The 23,521-nt window shown below is 36.3% G+C and overlaps 1 protein-coding gene across 29 annotated transcripts in view; it reads left to right on the top strand.

The window, feature by feature from the left end:
* LOC5574328 (protein lap4) overlaps positions 1-23,521 on the top strand; it is a 302,572-nt gene that overhangs the window by 147,714 nt on the left and 131,337 nt on the right. The window contains exons 1-3 of one of the 29 annotated variants that reach the window (XM_021838936.1): positions 3,609-3,884; positions 3,958-3,979; positions 4,133-4,469. The exons of 23 other annotated variants lie outside the window; for them this stretch is intronic. In XM_021838936.1, the coding sequence (XP_021694628.1) occupies positions 4,196-4,469 (274 nt within the window). In that variant the 5' untranslated portion in view covers positions 3,609-3,884; positions 3,958-3,979; positions 4,133-4,195. Of the gene's footprint in view, positions 1-3,608; positions 4,470-23,521 lie in introns of those variants that run through there. 5 more of the 29 variants (XM_021838935.1, XM_021838937.1, XM_021838934.1 and 2 more) reach the window with 5 other exon arrangements.

Here is a 23,521-nt window from a genome sequence, read left to right as displayed (position 1 = left end):
AAAGTTATAACGATTTGAATTTGAATTTTGGGGGGAAAAATGAAGCTGCCGGTAGAGGGGTTAATTCACCCTAAACACGTTTTGGACAATGATTTATTTTTATTCGTAAATTCATAAATTTTGGTTTTTGATTTTCCTAATTTTTATTTTTGAACATCCCCTTTCATTTTTTCTTGAAGCCTCTTCTGGGTACCGATTTTTGACAATAATAAAAATTTAAGTTTTTGCAGTACTTTTGATTTTTTTTTCTGGAACATGTTTTATTTTCCGTGTAACAAACTGAAAAAATATTTGAAACCATTTCAACTCAACCTTCTTATTATTCTTGGCATTACGTCCTTACTTTGCCAATGTTGCCATTTTCACATTCGTATATCATGTGACAGGCACGATGATACTCTATGCCCAGGGAAGTCAAGAAAAATTTCCTTTATGAAAAGATCCTGGACCGACCGGGAATCGAACCCAGACACCTTCAGCATGACTTTGCTTTGTAGCCGCGGACTCTAACCACTCGGCTAAGAAAGGACCCATGACTATTTAAAATATTATTCGAGTCTGTTAACCCTCTAATACCCAACCCCGCCTTTAGACGGGGTACACTTTGGAATTTTGTGTATTTTTTCGTAGCTCGGAAATCAAAATGATTTTATTTTTGGCTTATACCTTGACTCATAACACGCATATAGGAAAAGTTTTTTATGACTTTTGAAACTTTTTTGTATTTTTAGAAATTGTTTGAAAAATTGCGTTCTTATATAACCTACAAATGCCTGGGCTTCATGTAACGTGTAATATAAAAAATCGTACCTTTTATATTTTTCTACGATTAACCTATCACAAACGAAGAGCCTGGTGGTATTAAAATTATTTCAAACCTGTTTTTCCGTTAGTTACACGAAAAATAAAATACGCTCTGAAAAAATTTAAAAATATAATATTTTTCAAAATACCGTAACAATTAAAATTTTTATTATTGCCAAAAATCAACAACTAGAAAATTGAAGCCTTTTTTTGAAAAAATGAAAAAAGCTAGGGATGTTCAAAAATAAAAATTATAAAAATCAAAAACCAAAATTTAAAAATTTGCGAATAAAAATAAATAAATGCCCAAAACGTGTTTAGAACGATTTTAGATAACGAAAAATAATACTTAAATCGAAAATAAAAATTTGGGTATAGAGGGTTAATAATAATTGCTTGAAACAATCACAAATCAATTGAAAACGTCGTTTCGTCTTCGTAAAAATTTAAACTTTACTTGTTTTGATGTGTATCACAGAGACCATATGTTAAATATGATGTACAAATATTTTACCGAAATAATTTCCCGTACTAACAAACGATTTCTGTCAATTTGCGTGATTACAAGCCAATGGGCACTTTATTTTGGCGGTGACTGTATCACGCCACAGTAATCGTACGATTTTCACGCATTTTACATTGTAAGATAACCTTCAAATAATCTATAATTTTCTGCTTAATTCACTCGATTTCTGCTTTGTTTTACAAAAATTCTAATGAAAATCATATGGTATGAAAACACTTCTCTATTATCACAATTATTGATGTAGGTAGACTCTTGTTCTACAATCTTAGATTGCTATTTTTTACGGTATTGAATGACATCTAAGAGGAAGCTGCAAAAGCGATGACTGATAAAGTGTAATCAGCTAAGATTTGTAGCTCAAAGACGTTTGCGTTAGGGCTGATTTTAAATAGCTTACATATGCAGTATTTGCTACTTCAATTCAAAAATAATAATAATAAAGCAGAAAGCAAATAATCGAATACTGATCTGGCAGATTGACGTAAGCAACGTTTCAATTTTCGATTTATTTTGCCATATATCTGCAGAAGTTATAAAAATAGAATGCGCATCTATCATTCATAAGTATAAATTCTTACAACTACTCAATGGTTTTGTTAAAGCGCTAAAATTAAGTATGTTTACATCCAACAGGCTGTTTACTGTTGCATGTATGCTTATGAAGGACAGTGCCCAAATTATATATTGAAATTTATATAAAAGCAATAACTAATGAAATTAGTCAGCTAAGATATGTAGCTGAAAGACTTTTGCAGTACAGCTATGTTAACGCTTATCATTATATTGTTGATAGCTTCAATTACACTACCCTTCATAAATACGGACTCACTAAAATAAGTATTGCAACACTCAGCTGAATATTGAATCACCCTGAAAAGTTTAGCATCACCTCAAAACAGGTTAATTCACATTGCTATATCTCGAGATCCTTACGACTTGCAAAGAAGCGATCTTCAGCAAAGTTGTTCAGGGGATCAAGGACATCCGGAAGGCGAACAGTTTAGTTCGCGATTTTGCCGCTAGGTGGCGCTAGTGAGCATGCAAAATTGAGCATTTCAAACTAGTTCTAGCTTGTGATCCATTAGAGATAGAAAGTTCGGGTCTTCGGCAAAGTTGCTCAGGGGTTCAAGGACATACGGAAAAGAAACAGTTTAGTTGGCGATTTTGCCGCTAGGTGGCGTGGTGGTGGTTTGAAATGCTCAATTTTGCATGCTCACTAGCGCCACCTAGCGGCAAAATCGCGAACTAAACTGTTCGCCTTCCGGATGTCCTTGATCCCCTGAACAACTTTGCTGAAGATCGCTTCTTTGCAAGTCGTAAGGATCTCGAGGTATAGCAATGTGAATTAACCTGTTTTGAGGTGATGCTAAACTTTTTGGGGGTGATTCATTATTCAGCTGAGTGTTGCAATACTTATTTCAGTGAGTCCGTATTTATGACGGGTAGTGTATATGTAGCGTTTGCTATTTCTATGCAACTGTTGTAGAACTGAAAGCATTTAAGCAAGGCTTATAGCACTAAAATTGTTACCCAACCATAGGTGACTCCCAGATGCTTACCCTATCCCACTAACCCAATATAATTTCCATGACAACTGTGGAGATGCAGTGGTATACTCTATCTCTGGTAAGAATGATTGTCGAACAAACATTCCTTCCCTTCCCCGATGACCGCAAGGACGTGACCGGCACCGCCTTTTTCTCAATTTTGAGCTCTCGATTTGTACACATTGTGAATGGTGAGCTAATCCCAAGCCCCAATAATTGAATCTGTATGCAACTTCGATTCTGATCAATCACGGAATAGCAACAACGAATTGTATGGTATCTATGCTCATGCTCTTGAGAAAACATTGTGGCTCATTTTATCTCACCAACGCATTCTACACCGATACCCCCTTTTGCAAAGCACAAGTGTCACCTCGGCCAGAATTGCGACGAATTGGTATACGGGGGGAAGCTGGTGGTGGCGGTCTCAAGTCTACTACACCACAGCCATCGTTATCTCGATTCTCTGCTGAAGGGAGCTCGAAACCGTAAGTCACGTCACACTACATTACTCAGCAGCAGCGCTCGGCGCGAAATCTGTCGTCGGCGGCATACCTAGTCGAGTTGGGGTGTGAGCCCCAGTTGTTATCACGATTTGAAGACTCTTATCAGGCAGCAGTGAGAACACGCGGCCTAAACAGCAAGCAAGTGCAGCAAGCTGGTGTGTGTGTTGAAAGGGTATCGTCATCGAGTTATCTATCTTGATATTGGGAAGGGACCCCAACCCGAGGGGGGGAACTGCTGCGTGCTTCCGCTGCTACCTTTTCTGGTGGCAGTTATCGCGAGGAACGTTGCTCAGTTTGGTGGATGTTTTGAGAGCAGTTGAAAGTGTCCCATTCGTTCAGGTCCGAAAACAGCGAACAGCGTATATGCCATACAGAGCAGGTTCCTGGTTGGGCGTGAACAGCAGTTTGAACAGCAATAATTAATGATGGCGTACCGTATCTACTTGTTGGTGACAGTTTGAATAAGAGTTGATGAGTGGATGCTGTTATACTCAAAATTGAGTGGGTTCGATAAGTGAAAACAAAAGCGGAAATCTTTCTCCAAAATTTGTTAGTGGTTTTGATTGTTTTCCAGGTCAAGTCCCCAGAAGCCAGAGGTAAACTTGTGCTTGAGTGCTGTGTTCCATTCAATCGAGCTATTACTCATGCTAGCTTCATGCAAACGGCGTGAATAAGACTGAACAGCCACCTTCCAGCTAATTGATTGGTTGTTTGTTTCCATAATGAAATTTTCACCATCACTTCGACAGTGCTGAGCATCACTTCCTCAGTGGGTAGTTAGTCCCTAGCCAACAACCCACCCATCAGCAACAATGTTTTCCGTAAAGTTTAAAGTAAACGACGAGAACAGTCGCAGCCGCGGTAAACTAGGTACCACTTCTACAAGTCGCCGATCGTCTACAACGTCCCTGGGGCGGAATCTCCGTTCGCCGACTCCCTCGGTTCAGTCGACCAGCTTGAACAGTATTCTCTCCAGTGGCCGTAAGAAGTCCAAGGACGACCGGAAACGGATCCGAATCATAACCAGCGTTCGAGGGCCGGATTCGGACCAGGGCAGAGGAACCACCACGCGAAAGCAGTATCGGGGTAAGGCCGAAATGTGATACCGCGAAGTTTTTCGGGGGGAACTTCTTGGGGTTTATGGGAAGGGGGAGACGAACGATTATTGTAAACAGTGACAAATACGGCAGAAGCTTGCGAAAGCAATCGATTCATCGCTGTTATGGCTAACTGGCTTGACTATATAGGCGTGATCGAGTGTCAAGTCGTCAAGTGGAAAATAACATACCGTCAAGTGAATTTTATGTGATAAGAAGGACAACATAAAAACTGTTTCCCCCTCTAGTATTTCTGAAAACGAAACGCGATTCTGGAAGATGGGTTAGGGGGGGGGTGGGTGGGGGGTGGAAGTGTTTTGATGATACCAACACAAATGTGATGTTCTTTGGGTGTTGCAATCTAGGGGAATGGGAGGGAATTCGATAAGATAAAGTGTTAATGTTAGCAAGGTTGGTCGACAGTTAAAAGATGCCATTTAACCCGGCATGGGTACTGTAATCTAAGCGACAGGTTCTATAAACTAATCGATAAAAATATTTGTCATACAGCCGGAGTTGTGAACTTCACAACAACTCAGTTCATTTTATGATCTCTGTTGGCCTTCCTCGAAAGGTAAACCAAACATTGTTGAATACTGTTAGGTGTTCATGACCCTGTTTGGTAAAGAGGTGTAAGCGTAACACTGAAGACCAGGACAAAGCGAGGTCGTAAAGTTCTCTGCATCTTTCTTAAGTAGGCGTTCAATTAACCACTCCTTTTCATTCCTTAGCATTCGCAAGGACGTGGCCAGGATAGCGCTTGGAGTTGGAGGATGCGTCAATCTTGTCTAAGAGTCAGGGATTAGTCCCAAATCACTGGCTTTGGCGGACGGGAAGAAGGCAACCTTCATTCAATGGCCAATGGTCTCACACTGAAGACCAGGACAATTTAGATGACCTAGAATCTCTCAAAAACTGATTTTAACAGCTGTTAATGCTCCAAACGATGCAAAGATGGTTGATCATGTATCGTAACTCTGCATTGTATGTATGGGATGTACACGGGTAGAAATCAGAATCCAAAAACAAGATTATGACTCATGATATTATGATTTCAGAGTGTTTTCAGCTTATGAAAATACACCATGATTTTGACTCATGATATCATGAGGGGATTTTTTTTTATTACCGTACGGGTTTGGGCCGAAGGGTCTCAGATTTTCATGAAACTTTTTCCACAGGCAGAGCTCATAAATATATGAATAAAACAAAATTGAGAAAAATTCAGGGTCGCCTATTTTTCCGGAAAACTCAGGTGGAAATTTTTTGTTTTCCCATGACACTACTTACTTTGAAAAATCATAACTCAAGAACGAAGCATCGTAGAAACAAAGTTTTTATATGAAAATTTAAGCAATTTTTCTCAAAAATCAAAAAAAAAATAAGAACTGGAAAAAGTTTTCCACAAAATTTGCCACCGTTGGGAAAATTCGTAAAGAAAAGCCGGAAAAACTATGCCCGAACTCGTGGAAAATTTTCAAAAAAATATTTTCGAGAAGGTAATTTTATAAGCTTTAATCACTGAAATTTTTGGAATGCACTTTTTTTCGTTTTTGAGTTATGGCCAATTTTGTGAAAAATGTTCAGATGTGCCATATAAGACTTTTCTTTGAAAAATCATAACTCAAGAACGAAACATTGTAGAAACAAAGTTTTTATATGAAAATTTAAGCAAATTTTCTCGGAAATCCAAAAAAAAAAATGAATTGGAAAAAGTTTTCCACAAAATTTTCCACCGTTAGGGAAATTCATAAAGAAAAGCTGGAAAATCTATGCCCGAACTCGCGGAAAATTTTTATTAAAATATTTTTGAGAAGGAAACTTTATAAACTTCAATTCTAGTAACTTTTAGGATGTACTTTATTTGTTCCTGAGTTATGGTCAATTTTGTGAAACATTCTGATTAAAGAAAACTTTGTTTCTATGTAGTTTCGTTCTTAAGAAATGTTGTTTATGAACTTATAAATTTGTAAATATATGGTTCAAACAGCTCATCCTAGCAATATTTGATCATGTTTTAGGAACGAAAAATGAGCGAATTGAAAAATATTGTAGGATTGGATCTTACTGATCGCTCTTTTCAAATATACTTTGTTTGAAAGCTGGAATAGCTAATCGGGTTTTCATAAACAGTGAAAAATGTCTTGGGAAACTGATTCCATTTCAAAAATTTCATATTTTTGAGATAATTTGAATCCGGTTCGACAAGTCATGATGAGTCTTCAGTCATGATTTTTAAACGAAAAGGCATGTTGGCAAATCTTTGCATTTTTTACAAAATTGACCATAGATCAGGAACTAAAGAAAAGTAAATCCTAAAAGTTACCAGAATTGAAGTTAATAAAGTTTCTTTTTTAAAAATATTTTATTAAAAAATTTCCGCGAGTTCGGGCATAGATTTTCCAGCTTTTCTTTATGAATTTCCCCAACGGTGGAAAATTCTGTGGAAAACTTTTTCCAGTTCAAATTTTTTTCTTTTTGGATTTTTGAGAAAATTTGCTTAAATTTTCATATAAAAACTTTGTTTCTACGATGCTTCGTTCTTGAGTTATGATTTTTCAAAGTAAGTAGTGTCAAGGGAAAACAAAAAAATTCCACCTGAGTTTCCCGGAAAAATAGGCGACCCTGATTTTTTTCCAATTTTTTTTTATTCATATATCCATGAGCCCTGCCTGTGGAAAAAGTTTCATGAAAATCTGAGACCCTTCGGCCCAATTTGTACGATAATAAAAAAATCCCCATGAGTCAGATTGCTGTAACGCAACACACGTGTCATGTTTTTGTTGCGGATTGCTCGGAATCATGAATCACATGCTTAAAATCATGAGTCGCGCATCCGTTTATGATCGATAATATTGAAATAAAAAATAAAAGCTAGAACGAGATTCGAACCAAGAACCTTCTGTATGAGAATCCTGTACCATACCACACTACCATATTTACATGTTGAATTAAAGGTGATCAAAACGAATTAAATTATACAATACATTCCGTTTAGGGTTGTCAGTCTGGATGTTATGTTATCAGGATCATGATTATGACTCCAGGAACCATGATTTGTGGTCCTGATATCATGACCTAACCAAATAATGAATTTCATAACTTGTAAATCATAATTTGGGAATCAGATTTTTTTCCGTGTAGGTCCTGAAGATGTTCCTAACTCCAGAACGTTTTGGATGACTATCTTATACCATCTCATGAATTAGTTTTTGGTCTTCCATAAGATCTGTTTCACACGGTTGCATGCATGTTTGAACCCCAAAAGTCCCGGACTACTGAAACAATTTTTAGATAGGAGAGCTTGGTTGATTGGTCGAAATGGTATATTTTTTTTTTTTCAAATTTTGACGGAAATATAAATTGTTTATAGCACAAATCATTTTCTGGTTTTTATTCTATGCAACCTTCATCTAGATTTACAGCGCTTTTTTACTTAACAAAAAATCATTTTGAGCTCGTGATAAATTAATTGGACAGCTTGGACCTTCGCAAAGCACTAAACACTTTCTATCAAAACACCCAATGATTCCATTTACATAATTATTTGTTCAGTAAGCTTCACTGTGGTACAACTTTCCTAACCGAACAAACAATTTCGCCAGAGTTTTCATTACCTGAAATAAATACGGCTCAAAACGCAAATTAATGTTGCCGATAATACAACAACAGATTGACCCGCAGTTCTTATGGCAAGGTTGCCGAAGAAAATAAGGCTGCCGATAATAGTTACACTGGTAAGAGAAGTTCGAAGCATTTTAAAAAAGATTCCTAAATGTTTTACAACTCTGTCGTTGTGATACGGGTCCCGATCAGTAGAGCAAAAAATAATTATAACAACTGATACTATTTATTTCATCTTTTTGTAACGAAGTGTGGTATAAAATAAGCTGATAAGATGTTAAAACATCAAAACAAAACAATAAGCTGTAACAAAATTAAAACAAATATTCATACGATTATTTCAAAATTGTAACACACTTTGTTACATGTAAAACTTTGGGTAAAAACTTATTTGGATAAATTTCAACTCATCTATTATTTTTGGCGGTATTCTACTCTTAGAATATCACAATACTTTAAAAAAATCGACTTTTTTTTAAACCTGACCAAGGTGGGAATTGAACTCGGGTCTGCGACATGTCCAACACTGCCTCTATGCCGATATGAATCGAAGCACTTCTACATTTTACAACTAATTTCTGATTTAGCCATCTTTACCTCCATCCCTCAGCATGTCTGTCCACCGCTCCAGACAATGACCTGATTCCCACCTGATATGTCTACCAGATGTCGGGTCCGAGTCGGGTTTAATTGTACCCGATGTCGGACCAATGTCAGGTTGATATCGGGTTGAAGTTGAGTCAGTGATAAAAATGCAGTTTGATCGATGTCGAGTCAATGTCGAGATAAATCCATGCTATGTCGATTGTAGCTATAAATCACAGGAGCTTTACTCTTTAATGTATCCAACATAAATTACAATTCGTTTTGTTATCATTATATTATTATGATGAAAAGTTTGCAGAACACGTTTCATAAGAATATCTAAATACAAACCTTGATGAACAATATCAACAATTTTTTCAGACAGTTTTTCAGAGCAGGAACTTCATCAGGATACCTTTGAGATGGTCCTTCCAGAATCACTCATAGAATTATTTTTGAGATTTCAGAATCTCACTCACGATTTACTTACCAGCTCTTTGTTTGCTTTATATTATTATCTATTATTATTCTGAATTCAATTTAAACATTGATTAATTAGACAGTCATCAAGATGTACTTCGGCACTATCAACAATACCCTTCTTTTTCTTCAATATTTTGAAATTATGAACCGGTACACAGTATCGTAGTTTTCCAGCCAGAATTAGGAATTGAACACCACCAATCGCAAACCCAGAGTATTTCTACCAGAGGAGTCAAACCTTTTCGAAAAGAATTCCTTCTAGAACTGATCTCAGGATTGTTTCAGGAAGTTGCTTAGAATTTCTACCATGAAATTTCATTAGAACTCTACAAGTTATTTCGCCAATCAATGAACCAGGAGTAGGAATTTCTCCACGGACTTCCTGGATTCCCTCCAGTATAGATAGACACTCAAATATCAATCAATGAGCTCTCCGCGAAAGTAAATTCATTAGAGGTCAGAAAGTATTATAAGTTTAACAAGAAATTATGGCTTCGAGCGAGAAAACTATGGAAATACGAGGCAATGAGACAACTCATCCATGATTTTTTGACTGCTGAGTGAAAAATTTCAAGCGTGAGTTATGAGCATTTGAGTTTTCCACAACACTGCTTCCAAAGATTCATCGTAGTATTCCTTTTGGATTTTATAAGAGTCAGGGGCCCAGATAGCCGTAGCGGTAAACGCGCAGCTATTCAGCATGACCATGCTGAGGGTCGTGGGTTCGAATCCCACTGGTCGAGGATCTTTTCGTGAAGGAAATTTTCTCGATTCCCAGGGCATAGAGTATCTTCGTACCTGCCACACGATATACACATGCAAAAATGGTCAATCGGCAGAGAAAGCTCTCAGTTAATAACTGTGGAAGTGCTCATAAGAACACTAATCTGAGAAGCAGGCTTTGTCCCAGTTGGGACGTAACGCCAGAAAGAAGAAGAAGAAGAAGAAGAAGAGTCAGTGGCGTAGCTAGGGTTTTTGAAGCCCGGTGCGGAGATCGATTTAGGGGCCCTCAAAATTGAGGTGTACACCATCTAAATGTAAGGTGCTAATGTGGAATTGACTGTTGAAATAAACGATGAACAAACAGCTTTTCTAGAATTATGACTAAAGTGAAAAAAAACTTAAGTTGATATGTTGTTGTAGTAGTTTAATGGCAAAAATATCATATTCTAGGATAATTTGGACATTTCCTGAATTTTGTGTCTTTAGTCGAGTTTGATTTTAAAATTCTTGATGAATAAATGCCATAAAAATCAATAAATTTGCTCAAATAAATTACAAAATGAACTGTAAGATTTCGTTTACAACATCTTTGAGATTTCAACTAGTTTTTCTCCACGGATTTTCTAGAATTTCTTTCAAAATTATTGTTCAGATTTCATCCAGAGAATTCCTTTAGGAATTACTCCAGAGATTGTTCCTAAAAGGAATTATTCTACATGTTCTAAAATAAATTTCCCAAAGATGGATGCAAATAATTTTCCATTATTTTCCCAGGAATATAACCAGAAAAAGATCAAGAATTTTTGTTCAGAAATGAAATGTGATTTTTTTTTTCTGAAATCAAAGGTGAAATTTTTCAAAAATCCGGGAGACGATTTAGAAACAAATCCCCATGGGCTCTTGAGGAAGTCTCGAAGGATTTCGTAGATTAATTGCCTCTGGATGATTGGCATTAATAGATTATTTATTGTATTATCAGCTGGTGTGGAACCTCAGATGAACTTTTGAAGAAGCCGTTAAAATTTTTTTATGAAAAAAATACACGAGAAGTTGTTTGAAGGAACTGCAGGAGAAGTTTCGCATGAAATGTTGGAGAAATCTTAGGAATAATTTATGTACGAGCTACATGAGGAATCCCGGGTCAAATTTCAAGAGGAATTCCTGGAAGAGTATTAACTATATTTCCTCGGATAATCCCTGGAGGACCGACTGTTTATTGCGTTCTTAATCGCTAACGGTTGGCGCCAGTGGCAAAAAGTACAGGCAACAACCTTTCGAACATTCAGTTTCTCTCACTGGCCGCCGAGCGGCGACACTGATGTTTGTTTTTCACTCACTTATCGCGCTACGCTGGATTCTCAAATTTCTCAAACTTCCAACACAAGCGCGTGGAATAATGGTAGTCGAGAACTGTCAAAACGTATGGGAAATAATGATAAACATAAATTACATTTTATTAGGAAACGGGTTCAAAAAAGTAGTGATTCGAAATCAAGCGTAATGTGAACACAAAACTTTTTGTGTTTAGTTCATCTTCCCTGGTGCTTTGTTTGCTTCAGGATTTCGTGTTTTTTTATTCTCCATTTTAGTTAACTTATTGAGCCCTTATTCGCCAGCTTGGGCATCACCAGAGCAAATTTAAATTTGACATTTGTTCTTTTTTTTAGTACATTGTCCGTATTCCTATCTGCTTTATCGATTAAATCTATTTGTGGATCTGATCCGACGTTACCTGTGATGTTGCTTTTCCAGAGAGAATCCAGAGAGAAGTCCATTATTCCTTGCGGTTGGTCGATCGTCATTTTATCCAGGCACATTAGAGGATGTTCGCTCAGAAGAGGGTCAGTTGTCAGTCCGCTTTCAGACGGCCATGGTGTTGGACAGGTGGAGCTCGTGTAATTTTCAAGCAGGCTGACGAAGAGTTTTTTGTTGATGGACTTCTTCAGGGAAATCCTTTATAATCCAACATCCTCCAAGAGCTCTAGAACTGAAAATTTATGACAGAATTCAGGGTTTTTTTTTTTTCAAGATTTTTACCGAAAATTCCTCAAGACTATTCTTCTATTGGTTATTTTCATACATTCTTTTAGTTGTGGGTATAATTCCTGAAACAGATGTAAGACCACCATTGAAATTTACCTGGGATTCATCCCTAAAACCATACATTTCATGTAAGAATCAATCCAATGATTCTCCAGGTTTTTTTTTTCAAAATTTATTTTTAAAGATTGTTTCAGGGAAATCCTCTAAAGCTCCTTCAAGGTATATCCCCAGGATCTCCTTTAGGGGTTCAATTAAAAATTCCTGAGTAAAGAGACCATTTGGTGTTGATCTGTCCTGCCATATTTTGAAAATCTTCAAAATCAGAAATTGGGCATACGGAAAAGCATGATCGGCAATGTTTCGCAAGTTGTAGCTAGTCTGATAAATAGCAGCAGCGAAGGGGAGCCCCAGAGACAACGTTAAAAAATTCATTTTTCTCGCTTATTTACCATTGGGGGCAGTGTTGATAGACTCACACTCAAATCCAAATCAATACGCTCTCCCGTGAGAGCAAACTCATTAGAGATCTGCTTCGCAAATCTCACGCTTGAGATTTTGATGCAAAATCACTCAATCAACTCAAACCGTAAAAAACGATTCTGTCGCAAAACCCATCTAAAACTTGTGAAACCCGGATGTTATTGTTTACGTTAGAAATGATTACTATAATTTTACCACACTAACACGAAATTATTGCCATGTGTGAGTAAACTGTGGAAATACGAGACAATGAGTCAAAAAGGTGAGCCAACTCATCCATGATTTTTTGACTGCTGAGTTGCGTGATTGACAACTCACGCATGATAAATCTCAAGCGTGAGTTATGGGGATTTTTTTTTATTATCGTACAAATTGGGCCGAAGGGTCTCAGATTTTCATGAAACTTTTTCCACAGGCAGGGCTCATGGATATATGAATAAAAAAAATTGAGAAAAAATCAGGGTCGCCTATTTTTCCGGAAAACTCAGGTGGAAATTTTTTGTTTTCCCTTGACACTACTTACTTTGAAAAATCATAACTCAAGAACGAAGCATCGTAGAAACAAAGTTTTATATGAAAATTTAAGCAAATTTTCTCAAAAATAAAAAAAAAAAATGAACTGGAAAAAGTTTTCCACAAAATTTTCCACCTTTGGGAAAATTCATAAAGAAAAGCCGGAAAATCTATGCCCGAACTCGTGGAAAATTTTCAAAAAAATATTTTTGAGAAGGTAATTTTATAAGCTTTAATCACTGAAATTTTCGGAATGCACTTTTTTTTCGTTTTTGAGTTATGGCCAATTTTGTGAAAAATGTCCTGTGCCATATAAGACTTTTCTTTGAAAAATCATAACTCAAGAACGAAACATTGTAGAAACAAAGTTTTTATATGAAAATTTAAGCAAATTTTCTCAGAAATCCAAAAAAAAATGAACTGGAAAAAATTTTCCACAAAATTTTCCACCGCTAGGGAAATTCATAAAGAAAAGCTGGAAAATCTATGACCGAACTCGCGGAAATTTTTTATTAAAATATTTTTGAGAAGGAAACTTTATAAACTTAAATTCTAGTAACTTTTAGGATGTACTTTGTTTTTGTTCCTGAGTTATGGTCAATTTTGTGAAAAATGACCATATTAACCTTTTCTTTGAAAACCCATATTTCAATCGAAGCATCAGAAAAACAAGGTTTTTTTTTATCAAAGCAATTGCAAATTTTCTAAAAGATCTGAAAGAAACGATATGGGATTTGTTTTAATGAAGTATAAGTCGGATTGGATTATATTTTTCATGAAACATTACACCGTTAAGCAAAGCTGAAAAAACTGTTTCTTTTCCATTCCAAGGGATTCTTTTTTTCTATGGAACAAATAAGATTCTTTTTATATTTTTCTTTAATTTTATTTATTCAATTATTCAGTACATAACTTACATTTTATCTTAAAACTATCTATTTTTTCAACCGGGAAGATTGTCTTTGGTTGCTAACACCAGAAGATTTTCATTTCTTTGTATTATTAAGAACAAAGCATGCTGTATTTTCTTGGTTTTCATGTGCATCTGAGAATTCACTCGCAAAAATGCTTCGTTCGTCTTTTGGAATAAATGAATGATATTTTTTTGTTCCAGGAATTGGAAAAAGGTTAGAAAATCTCTCCTGAAGTAATTTTTCAGCCTCTGAATAGTCATTTTCAGTTGCATAGATGAATTCCCAATCTTTTTTTAAATTGGTCTTTCACCTTTTGCGACACAGCCCAGTCAAAAAATTGTTTGGCGTTATTAATGTCCGCTGACTTTCTAATACTAGCATCTTTAGCCATTCGCTTAATATTGCCACCGATACCATCACATGGACCTTTTCCATGTGAGGTTGGGAAAAAGTGCCATTCTGCTCTAATTTTAAAATCATTTTCATGGTTGCATACATTTTTGAAATTTGATTTATTTTTGTACTGCTCTCCGCAACCATCAGAAAGATAAATGATTTTTTCAAGCTCAGGAAGTTTATTTTTCAATCTTGAAATTAGTTTTGTTTGAAAAGCATAAACTGATGCCGTGTTATGCTTTTTATGTCAGCAATTACAACAAAATTTAAGACTTTGATCGAAGATTTGTCTTTGTAATAAATTACAAATGGATGTATTGTTACTTGAGGTCGTACAAAGTAATGGCTTTGAATGGAATCTTGTATCACGCACGAATAATTTTCCGCGAAATCCATCTGGCACATTATTTCTTTGTTTTCAACTAGTGATTCCTTTTTAGCTCTTATAAATTTATTTTGTTTATCTACTTTGAATTGACGCACAAGAAACTTCTCTGTGAGATTTTTCAAGTTTTCTATAAAATCATTTACATTTTCCTCTTTGTTGATAATTTCACAACGAGGAGAAATAATCCAAAAACAATACTTAACTTCTTCAACGTTGTTTTCATCTAAGCGATTGGCAACAAAATCTAATTTCTTTAATTTACAATCCTCACAGTTGAGGTCCTCATCATCCAGCAATCATCTGTACTATCTGGACATATCATTTGACTAGTCAAATCTTTGCATTTTTTACAAAATTGACCATAGATCAGGAACTAAAGAAAAGTACATCCTAAAAGTTACCAGAATTGAAATTTATAAAGTTTCTTTCTTAAAAATATTTTATTAAAAAATTTCCGCGAGTTCGGGCATAGATTTTCCAGCTTTTCTTTATGAATTTCCCCAACGGTGGAAAATTTTGTGGAAAACTTTTTCCAGTTCATATTTTTTTTGGATTTCTGAGAAAATTTGCTTAAATTTTCATATAAAAACTTTGTTTCTACGATGCTTTGTTCTTGAGTTATGATTTTTCAAAGTAAGTAGTGTCAAGGGAAAACAAAAAATTTCCACCTGAGTTTTCCGGAAAAATAGGCGACCCTGAATTTTTCTCAATTTTTTTTTATTCATATATCCATGAGCCCTGCCTGTGGAAAAAGTTTCATGAAAATCTGAGACCCTTCGGCCCAAACCCGTACGGTAATAAAAAAAATCCCCTAATCAAACCACTTATATTACAAACCTGCCATTCTTTTTCGAATTGTAGGGCAAACGTGGACATCAAAAATACTAAACATTGATATTTCATTGTGTGTTGATATGATTTTATTTGAATTGAACGAATATTAAATACTATAATACCCATGTCCGGATATCGATTCAAAAGTGTCCGGATTTAAAGACATCGTTTCAATCAGGTGTCCGGATTTATAGACAAGACATGCTCTACTAATATTTGAATGGTTTTCATATTAAAATCAGGGTTTTTACCAAAAAGTTCATCACTTTCGTGAAGATCTGACTTGAAACAATGTATTAAATAATATTACATTAAGAATGTCTTAAAACAACACACTCATATTCGGGTTCGAACATTTGTGTTGCATTAAGCGTCCGGGTATTGATGCATCACGGTACTGTTGTGTGAATTTCAGAACTTTTTCCAACTCTGTTGGAAGTAGCGGGATTTGGAGCAAATGTGCCACCTTAAGCAAATTGTTCTCTAACTTTGTCTAAAGCTTAAAAAAACACGCCAATTCAGCCTCACGATGTTGGTTTCACATCTTTTCATAAGCACTGTGCCATTTAAAAAGAAAATAATTTCAAAAAGTATTAGTTTTTGAGCTCCTCAAATATCATCCAAAATACCCTGATTTTCAACACTATGGGGCAAGTGTGCCACCCTTATGGGGCAAGACGGCCATCGAATGAACATTCATGTAATTCTACTTGTAATGAAATTTTCATTATTTCCTGTTAATATTGCTAACAAAGCAGAGCCTAATTGACAATTTTAAAAATATTTTTAGGATTACCGTCATGAGGGGATGCTTTATAACAAGGTTCATCACATGTAGAACTCTCTACTAGTCAATTCGAATAACTAAAATCGTTTTTTTTTTGTCTCCATTCAATGCGATATATGAATTACTCTTTCATTATGGAGGATCTGTATGATATTACACTAGATCAGCACTAAATAAAGGTAAAATATTGATGAAAATAAGTAAAATAGTTCTTAAAACGCCTAAAACCATGATATTATCGAATATTTGGAGAAAAAAATCATTGTGGGAGCAAAAATGTTCGCTATTCCTTTTCTACACTTAAAAAACCACTACTGGTGCCTCATTTTGGTTCAATATCATGATTTTGTTGATGATGTTTACATTTTTATGAATTTCACCCCAACCATTTTTGTTTACCAAATAGGTGGCACACTTGCCCCCATAAGTAGACATTTCAACCAAACTGGATTTCGTATGTAAAACTTAATACATTTTTCGTTCAAATGCCACAATTACTTACACATTTGTATAGCTTCACAATGTACAGTACGTTTGAAAAATTCGTTATTAATTTACCTCTCACCATGCTATTTAGAAACAACGAAATCTTATAAAAAATCACTGAAATTTTATGGTTTTCACAAAAGTCGATGTAAATACGTGAAAAATAGAGCAATTTGCGTCATATTGTGACCATTGTATTATGGACTATAAGGGAACATTTTGTTAAGCTCAAATAAAAAATATAGTTTGTAGTTTTTACAAAAATCAGGGGTGGCACACTTGCCCCAAATTCCGCTAACATGTCGAATTCCAACAAGTTTCTCTTCTAGCCAATTAAGATCTGTATCCATCAAATTTCTTATCTAAACCACAAATACATGCTTCAGATTAATGATACTTGTTCCATTCCTACAGCTAGTGGTGCTAACCTCCCTCCTACGTTTCAAATCCATTGGAAGCATCACGTGCATTGTCGAACAATATCGCTCCCGTATAAATATAAACTGTAGGTAAACATTCCGGGTGTGATTTATGGGTTACTTATTGCCTTTGCTGCTAACTGGCAAACAACAAGTGCTTCTCTTCTAGTGTTCCACTCACAGCTCGTCGCTACCGACGATTCTCTACGGAATTCTGATATAATATTGCAAAATGTAACTGATGTTTCTCCCATACATTTCGATGGACGGGGTCGATGGTGTCATTCTGACACAGGTTCGTCAAAAGGATTGTCCATAGAGCACCACCGGCTATAGTATATGGACGAGATGCTGAGGGGAAGGCTGTCCAGGGTGCTCAACTGCCAATCATGCCTGCCTTTTGCTCGTTTTCGTTTATAAATTGCATCCCACGCAAAGCCACAGGCTGGTAGGACCGGTATGGCTGTGATAGGGGTTGTTACTGTTCGGTACGGTGGGTTATAACTTGAGCCGAAATATATTAAAAGCCTGATTTTGTGGTGGATGTAGCCCGGTACTAATCGATCTAGCTGTTTGTCATTTTTGATATGAAAATAAAATAAAACTTACAATTGTTTCTGTTTTGTAAGTAGTACGTGTTGGGTTCAATCTTAGGTCGGTTGGATTCCTCAACCTTTGTAGTAAAAGCAGGCTCTGTCCTAGTGGGAATTAATGCCAAAAAAAGAAGAAGATTACATACGAAACAATCGCTAAAACTAGAACAGACATGAACCCATTTCGCTTACATACAAGCTTTCATCAAACAGTGCGCCTTTTCCTAGGTCTATTATATTGGCATAGCGGTAACCAGAGCGAATCTGTTCGTAAAACACTTAACGCCAAAACCTATGCAATCCGCATGGCCTCGCGTAAATGAAGTGGATTCCACGGTCTGCAGGAATTTTGCAAATGCAGCATCGATTGCTCCTTCATCCCATCATTGACCTGCATTCGTGGCTGTCAATCTACCTTAGGCTCAACCTTTTCAAATCAATTTTATCGTATCGATCAACAAATTGAAAAAGTAAGGTATGTCTATTTTATGGCCATTATTAACTTAAACTTTACCCACGTTGACATATGAAACTGTATTCGGGAAGCAACAATGCCTCCCCGTCCAATTTTGCAATAGTTATTACAGCTTTGAGTAGCAGAGAAACGGAAGCTCGTTTGTTTTTGTTCGCTCATAAATAAAATTTGGCAATGTTGACCAGCACCACGTGCACTCCATCCGAACAGAAACCGATAACACGTCCCACCTCCTCACAACTGACCAAAACGTCATACCTAACAAAGTGGACGTAGTTGCTAGTACTAGTAGCGTCTTCTATGCCTTCCATCGGCAGCCGGTTCGAATACGAATTTATCGCTTTTTAAACACCCACAGGTTGGTTGGTGAATGTGCTGCAGCTCGGCTCTTCTTCCGGACTCACCGGGATGGCAGATCAAGCCCTCTTCTCCAATTCGCTGTTCAGGGCTGGCAGTGAATCACTTTTTAGTGACTTGGTCACTATTTTCGACCTGGCAACTAAAAAGTCATTATTTGCTAAATTTGAGTAAATTTGAGTAACTCCTCAAATTTAAAGTTAATTTAGTTTGCACGCTGGCCGCTACCAGCCCTGGCTTTTGGTTCGTTCGGCTGCCGTTCCATTCTCACACTTGGCGCTCATCAACAACGACCGCTCGAGGAAAAAGCAACAGAGGCCCATGCTTGTGTTCCTAAGTACAAAGGAGATGTGTAGGGTAGCTTCGGGTTTCGTCAGGTTGCGTTTTTTTGCATTTCTACTATCCGCAAGAAATGAATCCGACTAACCCATTTTAAGGGACAAACAGAAACATTGACAAAACCGTACCCCCACCCTACAAATATTGATTCAAAAACCGAACGAGCAACAACCGGTCGACCCTGGAGCTTGGGCTGGAGAGGAGATAGTAGGTATTTTGGGGGGGGCGCGCACGAGAGCAAATAATACACTCCACTGAACAATGTGGGAGTATTTAAAGATTACCCGGCACTAGTAATAACTTAGCGCGGAGATTGTTTGTACAAAGTGGCGGCGGCCCCCGAAATAGGCCATCTGTGCGAAGGAGAAAAAATAGGCATGTCGGGATGTTTTCCTCAAAGCATCTCACTTTGGTGGATTGGCAAGTTTTTCACACAACGCTTTATTTTCTTATCACGGAAAAATATTCCCTAGCTGAAATGGATTTTGGTTTGAAATATTCGAATATTTCAAGGTTGGTGCAGAAATGATGGAACAAGATCCGATCAGAGAAGAATAACACAATTATAACAACCAGAAATATTATTTCAAAAAATATTTTATAAATTGTAACCGATTATTTGCTTAAACAACAAAATTTGGAATCCCATTTTGTGAAACAAAAATTCCAAGTATGACATGCCTTCATATGGTTCTATCATTGAAAATACAGTTAAAGAAAGGGTTGTTTCAAAACAAAAATGATCTTGTTGTAGTTCTGATAGAATTGCTAAGTGTTCTCAGACCAATATTTTTCAAAATATCTGAAAGAACAATGATAGTTATAAAAAGGTTTGATATTGTGGAGTTATTATCCTATTATTCCTTTCTAATCGAGAAGAGCTAATGATATCCCGCCTCCGTATGGCAAGCTCGGATGCGTTACAATGCCAAGTGGTTCCATGTGGGCCACACCGTGTCCGATTTGCGGCGGTCGACGATGATGTCAGTCATGATGATCTTCTGATCCAACTGGAGGGGTAACCTTGAACGGGAACGCTTATTGATTGTTGAACAAGTGCTCCTCATCATCGCGCTAGATGAGGTGCCAATTGAGAAGGCAAATCGGAGGTTTGCTTACAAACTTGGTGAATGTGCGACGTATCATACTTGTTTCGTGAAAACTTCACTATTACTTTTTGATAATAATAGTACATCAACTTTGAGTGTTAACTATCCGAAGAGTAAAAAATAAATAAAATAAGGCCACAAAATAAGATATCTTCTAGTTATGATTCCTGTCCCAATCGTTCATATATCTCTAGTTGCTTTAATTGATATCTAAAGAGCTACTTGACAGTGCTCTTGCAATAACTATAGCGGATTGTTGATGTAATCCTAGTTTAAGGCTCAAGTAAGAGTCGGAAATGAAAAAAATAATTTGTCTTCCTGTAAGCCAATAAATCGTGTCAAACAAGAACCTCCATTTATCAAAATAAAGATTTGGACGTTTTTGTTTTTTAAAAGTTGTTGTCCTTTCGGATGACGGGGTTGGTGGTCTGATGGCTACCGCTTCTGCTTCATATGCAGAAGGTCATGGGTTCAATCCCAGGCCCGTCCCTTTCCTCGTACTTTGTAGTTGTATATCTCTCACTTGCTTCTATCTTCCATTCTAAATATATCACACTCAAACTATTCGTTCATAGCAAACGCTAGAACCAGAGACGGACAAGAAACCGTTTCCCTAACGCTTCCTACTTCCACGCGCACGCCTTTCTTACGCCTGATACATAGGCAGTCTGCTTAACCACAAAAGCAAACCTCTCTGCCATGCCTTTCCCCCAATCCATACACTCCCGCATGAACTGGCGTGGATGCAGTGGAATATACGGTCTACGTGGGAGCCAGTTCAATGCATCATCAATTCCTCCCCCTTCCCCTCATTGGTCTGCATTCTGACGTGGCAGGTGCCATTGTTGCCTAAAAATAGAAGATCACCAGCACTTATACACTGAGGATGCCTGTTAGTCCCAAGCAGTCATTCGGTTGGTTCCTTGTGTAAGTGCAGCTGATCTGGCGATACTGGAGTGCATCCACGGGCGGCCAATCAAGCTCAAGCTCAAGCTTTAAAAGTTGTTGTCCTTTCGGACGAAAACTGTGTTATAAATTTAAACAAATGCACGATTCTACATAAAATCTTAATGTTTTTTTTTTTTACTTATTCTTGGCTCTACGATCACCTCGTTATTGCAATCTGGCGTTCGTCATAAATTTCTGTATAATTCCCACAGTTTTTATCTTGATGGCTGCCCGTTTAGTTGGATTACAAGATTTTAGAACTTTAGAGCAATTTACTAAGAATGTCGTTTAAAATCCGTCAACCATCTCTACTGCATTCTGCTAAACAAAACCGCTTGAACTCAAGGGAAAAACATTAAGGATCTTTTTTGCAAATTAGGTCTGCAGTTTGTAAAGAATCTTCCACGTAGAAGCTGCTAAAGAGTCATGGCAGAATCTACAGGAAGGATTGCTTGAACGTTAGCATGAACTCCGGAAAAAGGACTTCTTCCTGGAATATCGCATTTTTTTTCTTCTAATAAGACTATATAAATTCTTCCAAAGATTGGCAGCATGGGCGTAGCTAGGATTTCCATCAGGGGAGGACGAGCGACCACAAAACCGTTTTTCGCCAGTTTTACCAAACATGAAATTTTTACCATCTTTTGCATTTTTATGTGAGCGGTCAACTGATTATACTTTGAATGCGACGTCAATCCTTAACCTTTAATTACAGTGGGTAAAATGGAGCTCACCGTGCGACAGAATTAAATATCTCGACAAGGTTTTGTAAGGATGGTAAAAAAATATTGAAAATATGATTGGTGGCGTAAGAAGTCCCAAACAGACCTTTTGAAGCTTCAAGAGAAGTATATCCAAAGTAACATCCAGTAATAGTGGCAGAAGTTCTGCAAGTATTCTGCCAAAATTTCTTCAGAGGATTTTTCCAATGAATTTAAGACTATACAATATACAAAAATCTAAAAGTATCCTATCAGAAGTATTGATTAAACTTCAGGCCTTTTCACAGGAATTCATGCAAATATTCCCCTAGAGTTTCCATTCCCGGGAAATGATTTTCTGTTTCCAGGGATTCCCGTATTTCCCGGGAAGCTCTATTTCAATAATGAATTGACCATCGCACAATTTACTTTTCATATCATACCCACCAATGTCCTCATTAGATCACTAATTATATTTTGATGTTTAATGGGTGCTTTTCGTTATCAAATATTTATTGAAAAAATGCAAATATGTTTGATGATATGTTTTTTCAAGAAAGTGTATATGTAAAACAATATAAAGAAACTTTCGACTGACCTTTTTCATAATTTGAGTAGGGTTATACAGTTTTTATGGTTTCTATTTAATTTCGTTGGGTTTTATCATAGTGTTAGAAAAGATTGATTAAATATTGGTAAATATTATTTCAACTTCATACGATTTGTCTAGAATGACATCCACTGGAATTTTTGCTTAAATTTATACAGTTACAGTTACTTAAAGCCTTTACAGTTTTAAAGCCTAGCAAAAAACGAAATCAACAGATTTTTTTTTTTTTTGAAAAGACATAAATAAATTACTTCAAAAAAAGATATAACCGTACAAATTTACTAGTCTAAAATATTACGGATATATGGTAAATACGGATAATTTCAAAAAATTCCATCAAATTAGTTTGGTTTGCACGTTTTAAAGAATTTCCCGGGAAGTGACAATTTTATTTCCCGTTTCTCGGGAAGTGTAATCCCAGGAAAATTGGAAACTCTAGATTCCCCCACAAACTATTTCAAGGATTTGTTCTGGAGTTTTCCAACGATTATTCGTCAAAAAAATTGGATTTCTTCAATAATCAAAATCGGAATCCATCTAGGAATTTCATAAACGTGTCAACTTCTCAGGAATCAATGTATGTTTCCTAGAATAAATTCGAAAGATAGTCCGAAAATACCGGTGAGAACATCTTTGAAAATCAAGTTTTGGTTTTGTTCTTGTTTTCTTTCAGAATTAGCAGCAATGATACACCTTCCAGACCTCTTAAATTTATCTAAAAATACATTCAATAATAGTCTTCCAAAATACTAATGGAAACTTGCATACTTCCAAAAAGGCCATTAGCAGTTCAATCAGAGATTTCTAAGGGAACTTTCCCAAGATCTCTAAGAACAATTTGCAAAGAGTTTATAAATGAATTAATTTCAGAATTGCTCCAGAATTCCTAAGGTCACATTTTATGGAATACAAGAATCTTCTTCTCTTGGTCTGATCAAAATGTATTTTAAGAGAAATATCTGGTTGAATTCTTTATGGGATCGTAGAAAATATATAATATGAATCCCTAGGAAAAGCACTGCATTATTTCTTGAATAAGTTTCTGCAGCAAATTTTGGTAAAATTCAAATATAAATTCTGAAGGATATCAAGAAAAAAAAAATCTTAGAATGATACCAGAAAAGAAATTCCTGGCCAATCTACTGGATCAGTTTCCAAATAAATATCTCTTGATCAAAACATGAATAATATAGAATAAAATAAATTCCTGAAATCCCATCAATAATTTCTTGAG

This window comes from Aedes aegypti, chromosome 1, assembly GCF_002204515.2.
Source record: "Aedes aegypti strain LVP_AGWG chromosome 1, AaegL5.0 Primary Assembly, whole genome shotgun sequence".
Classification (NCBI taxonomy): Eukaryota; Metazoa; Arthropoda; class Insecta; order Diptera; family Culicidae; genus Aedes; species Aedes aegypti.
The sequence above is the reverse complement of the archived record's forward strand: the minus strand, read 5'-3'. Positions and strand labels throughout refer to the sequence as shown.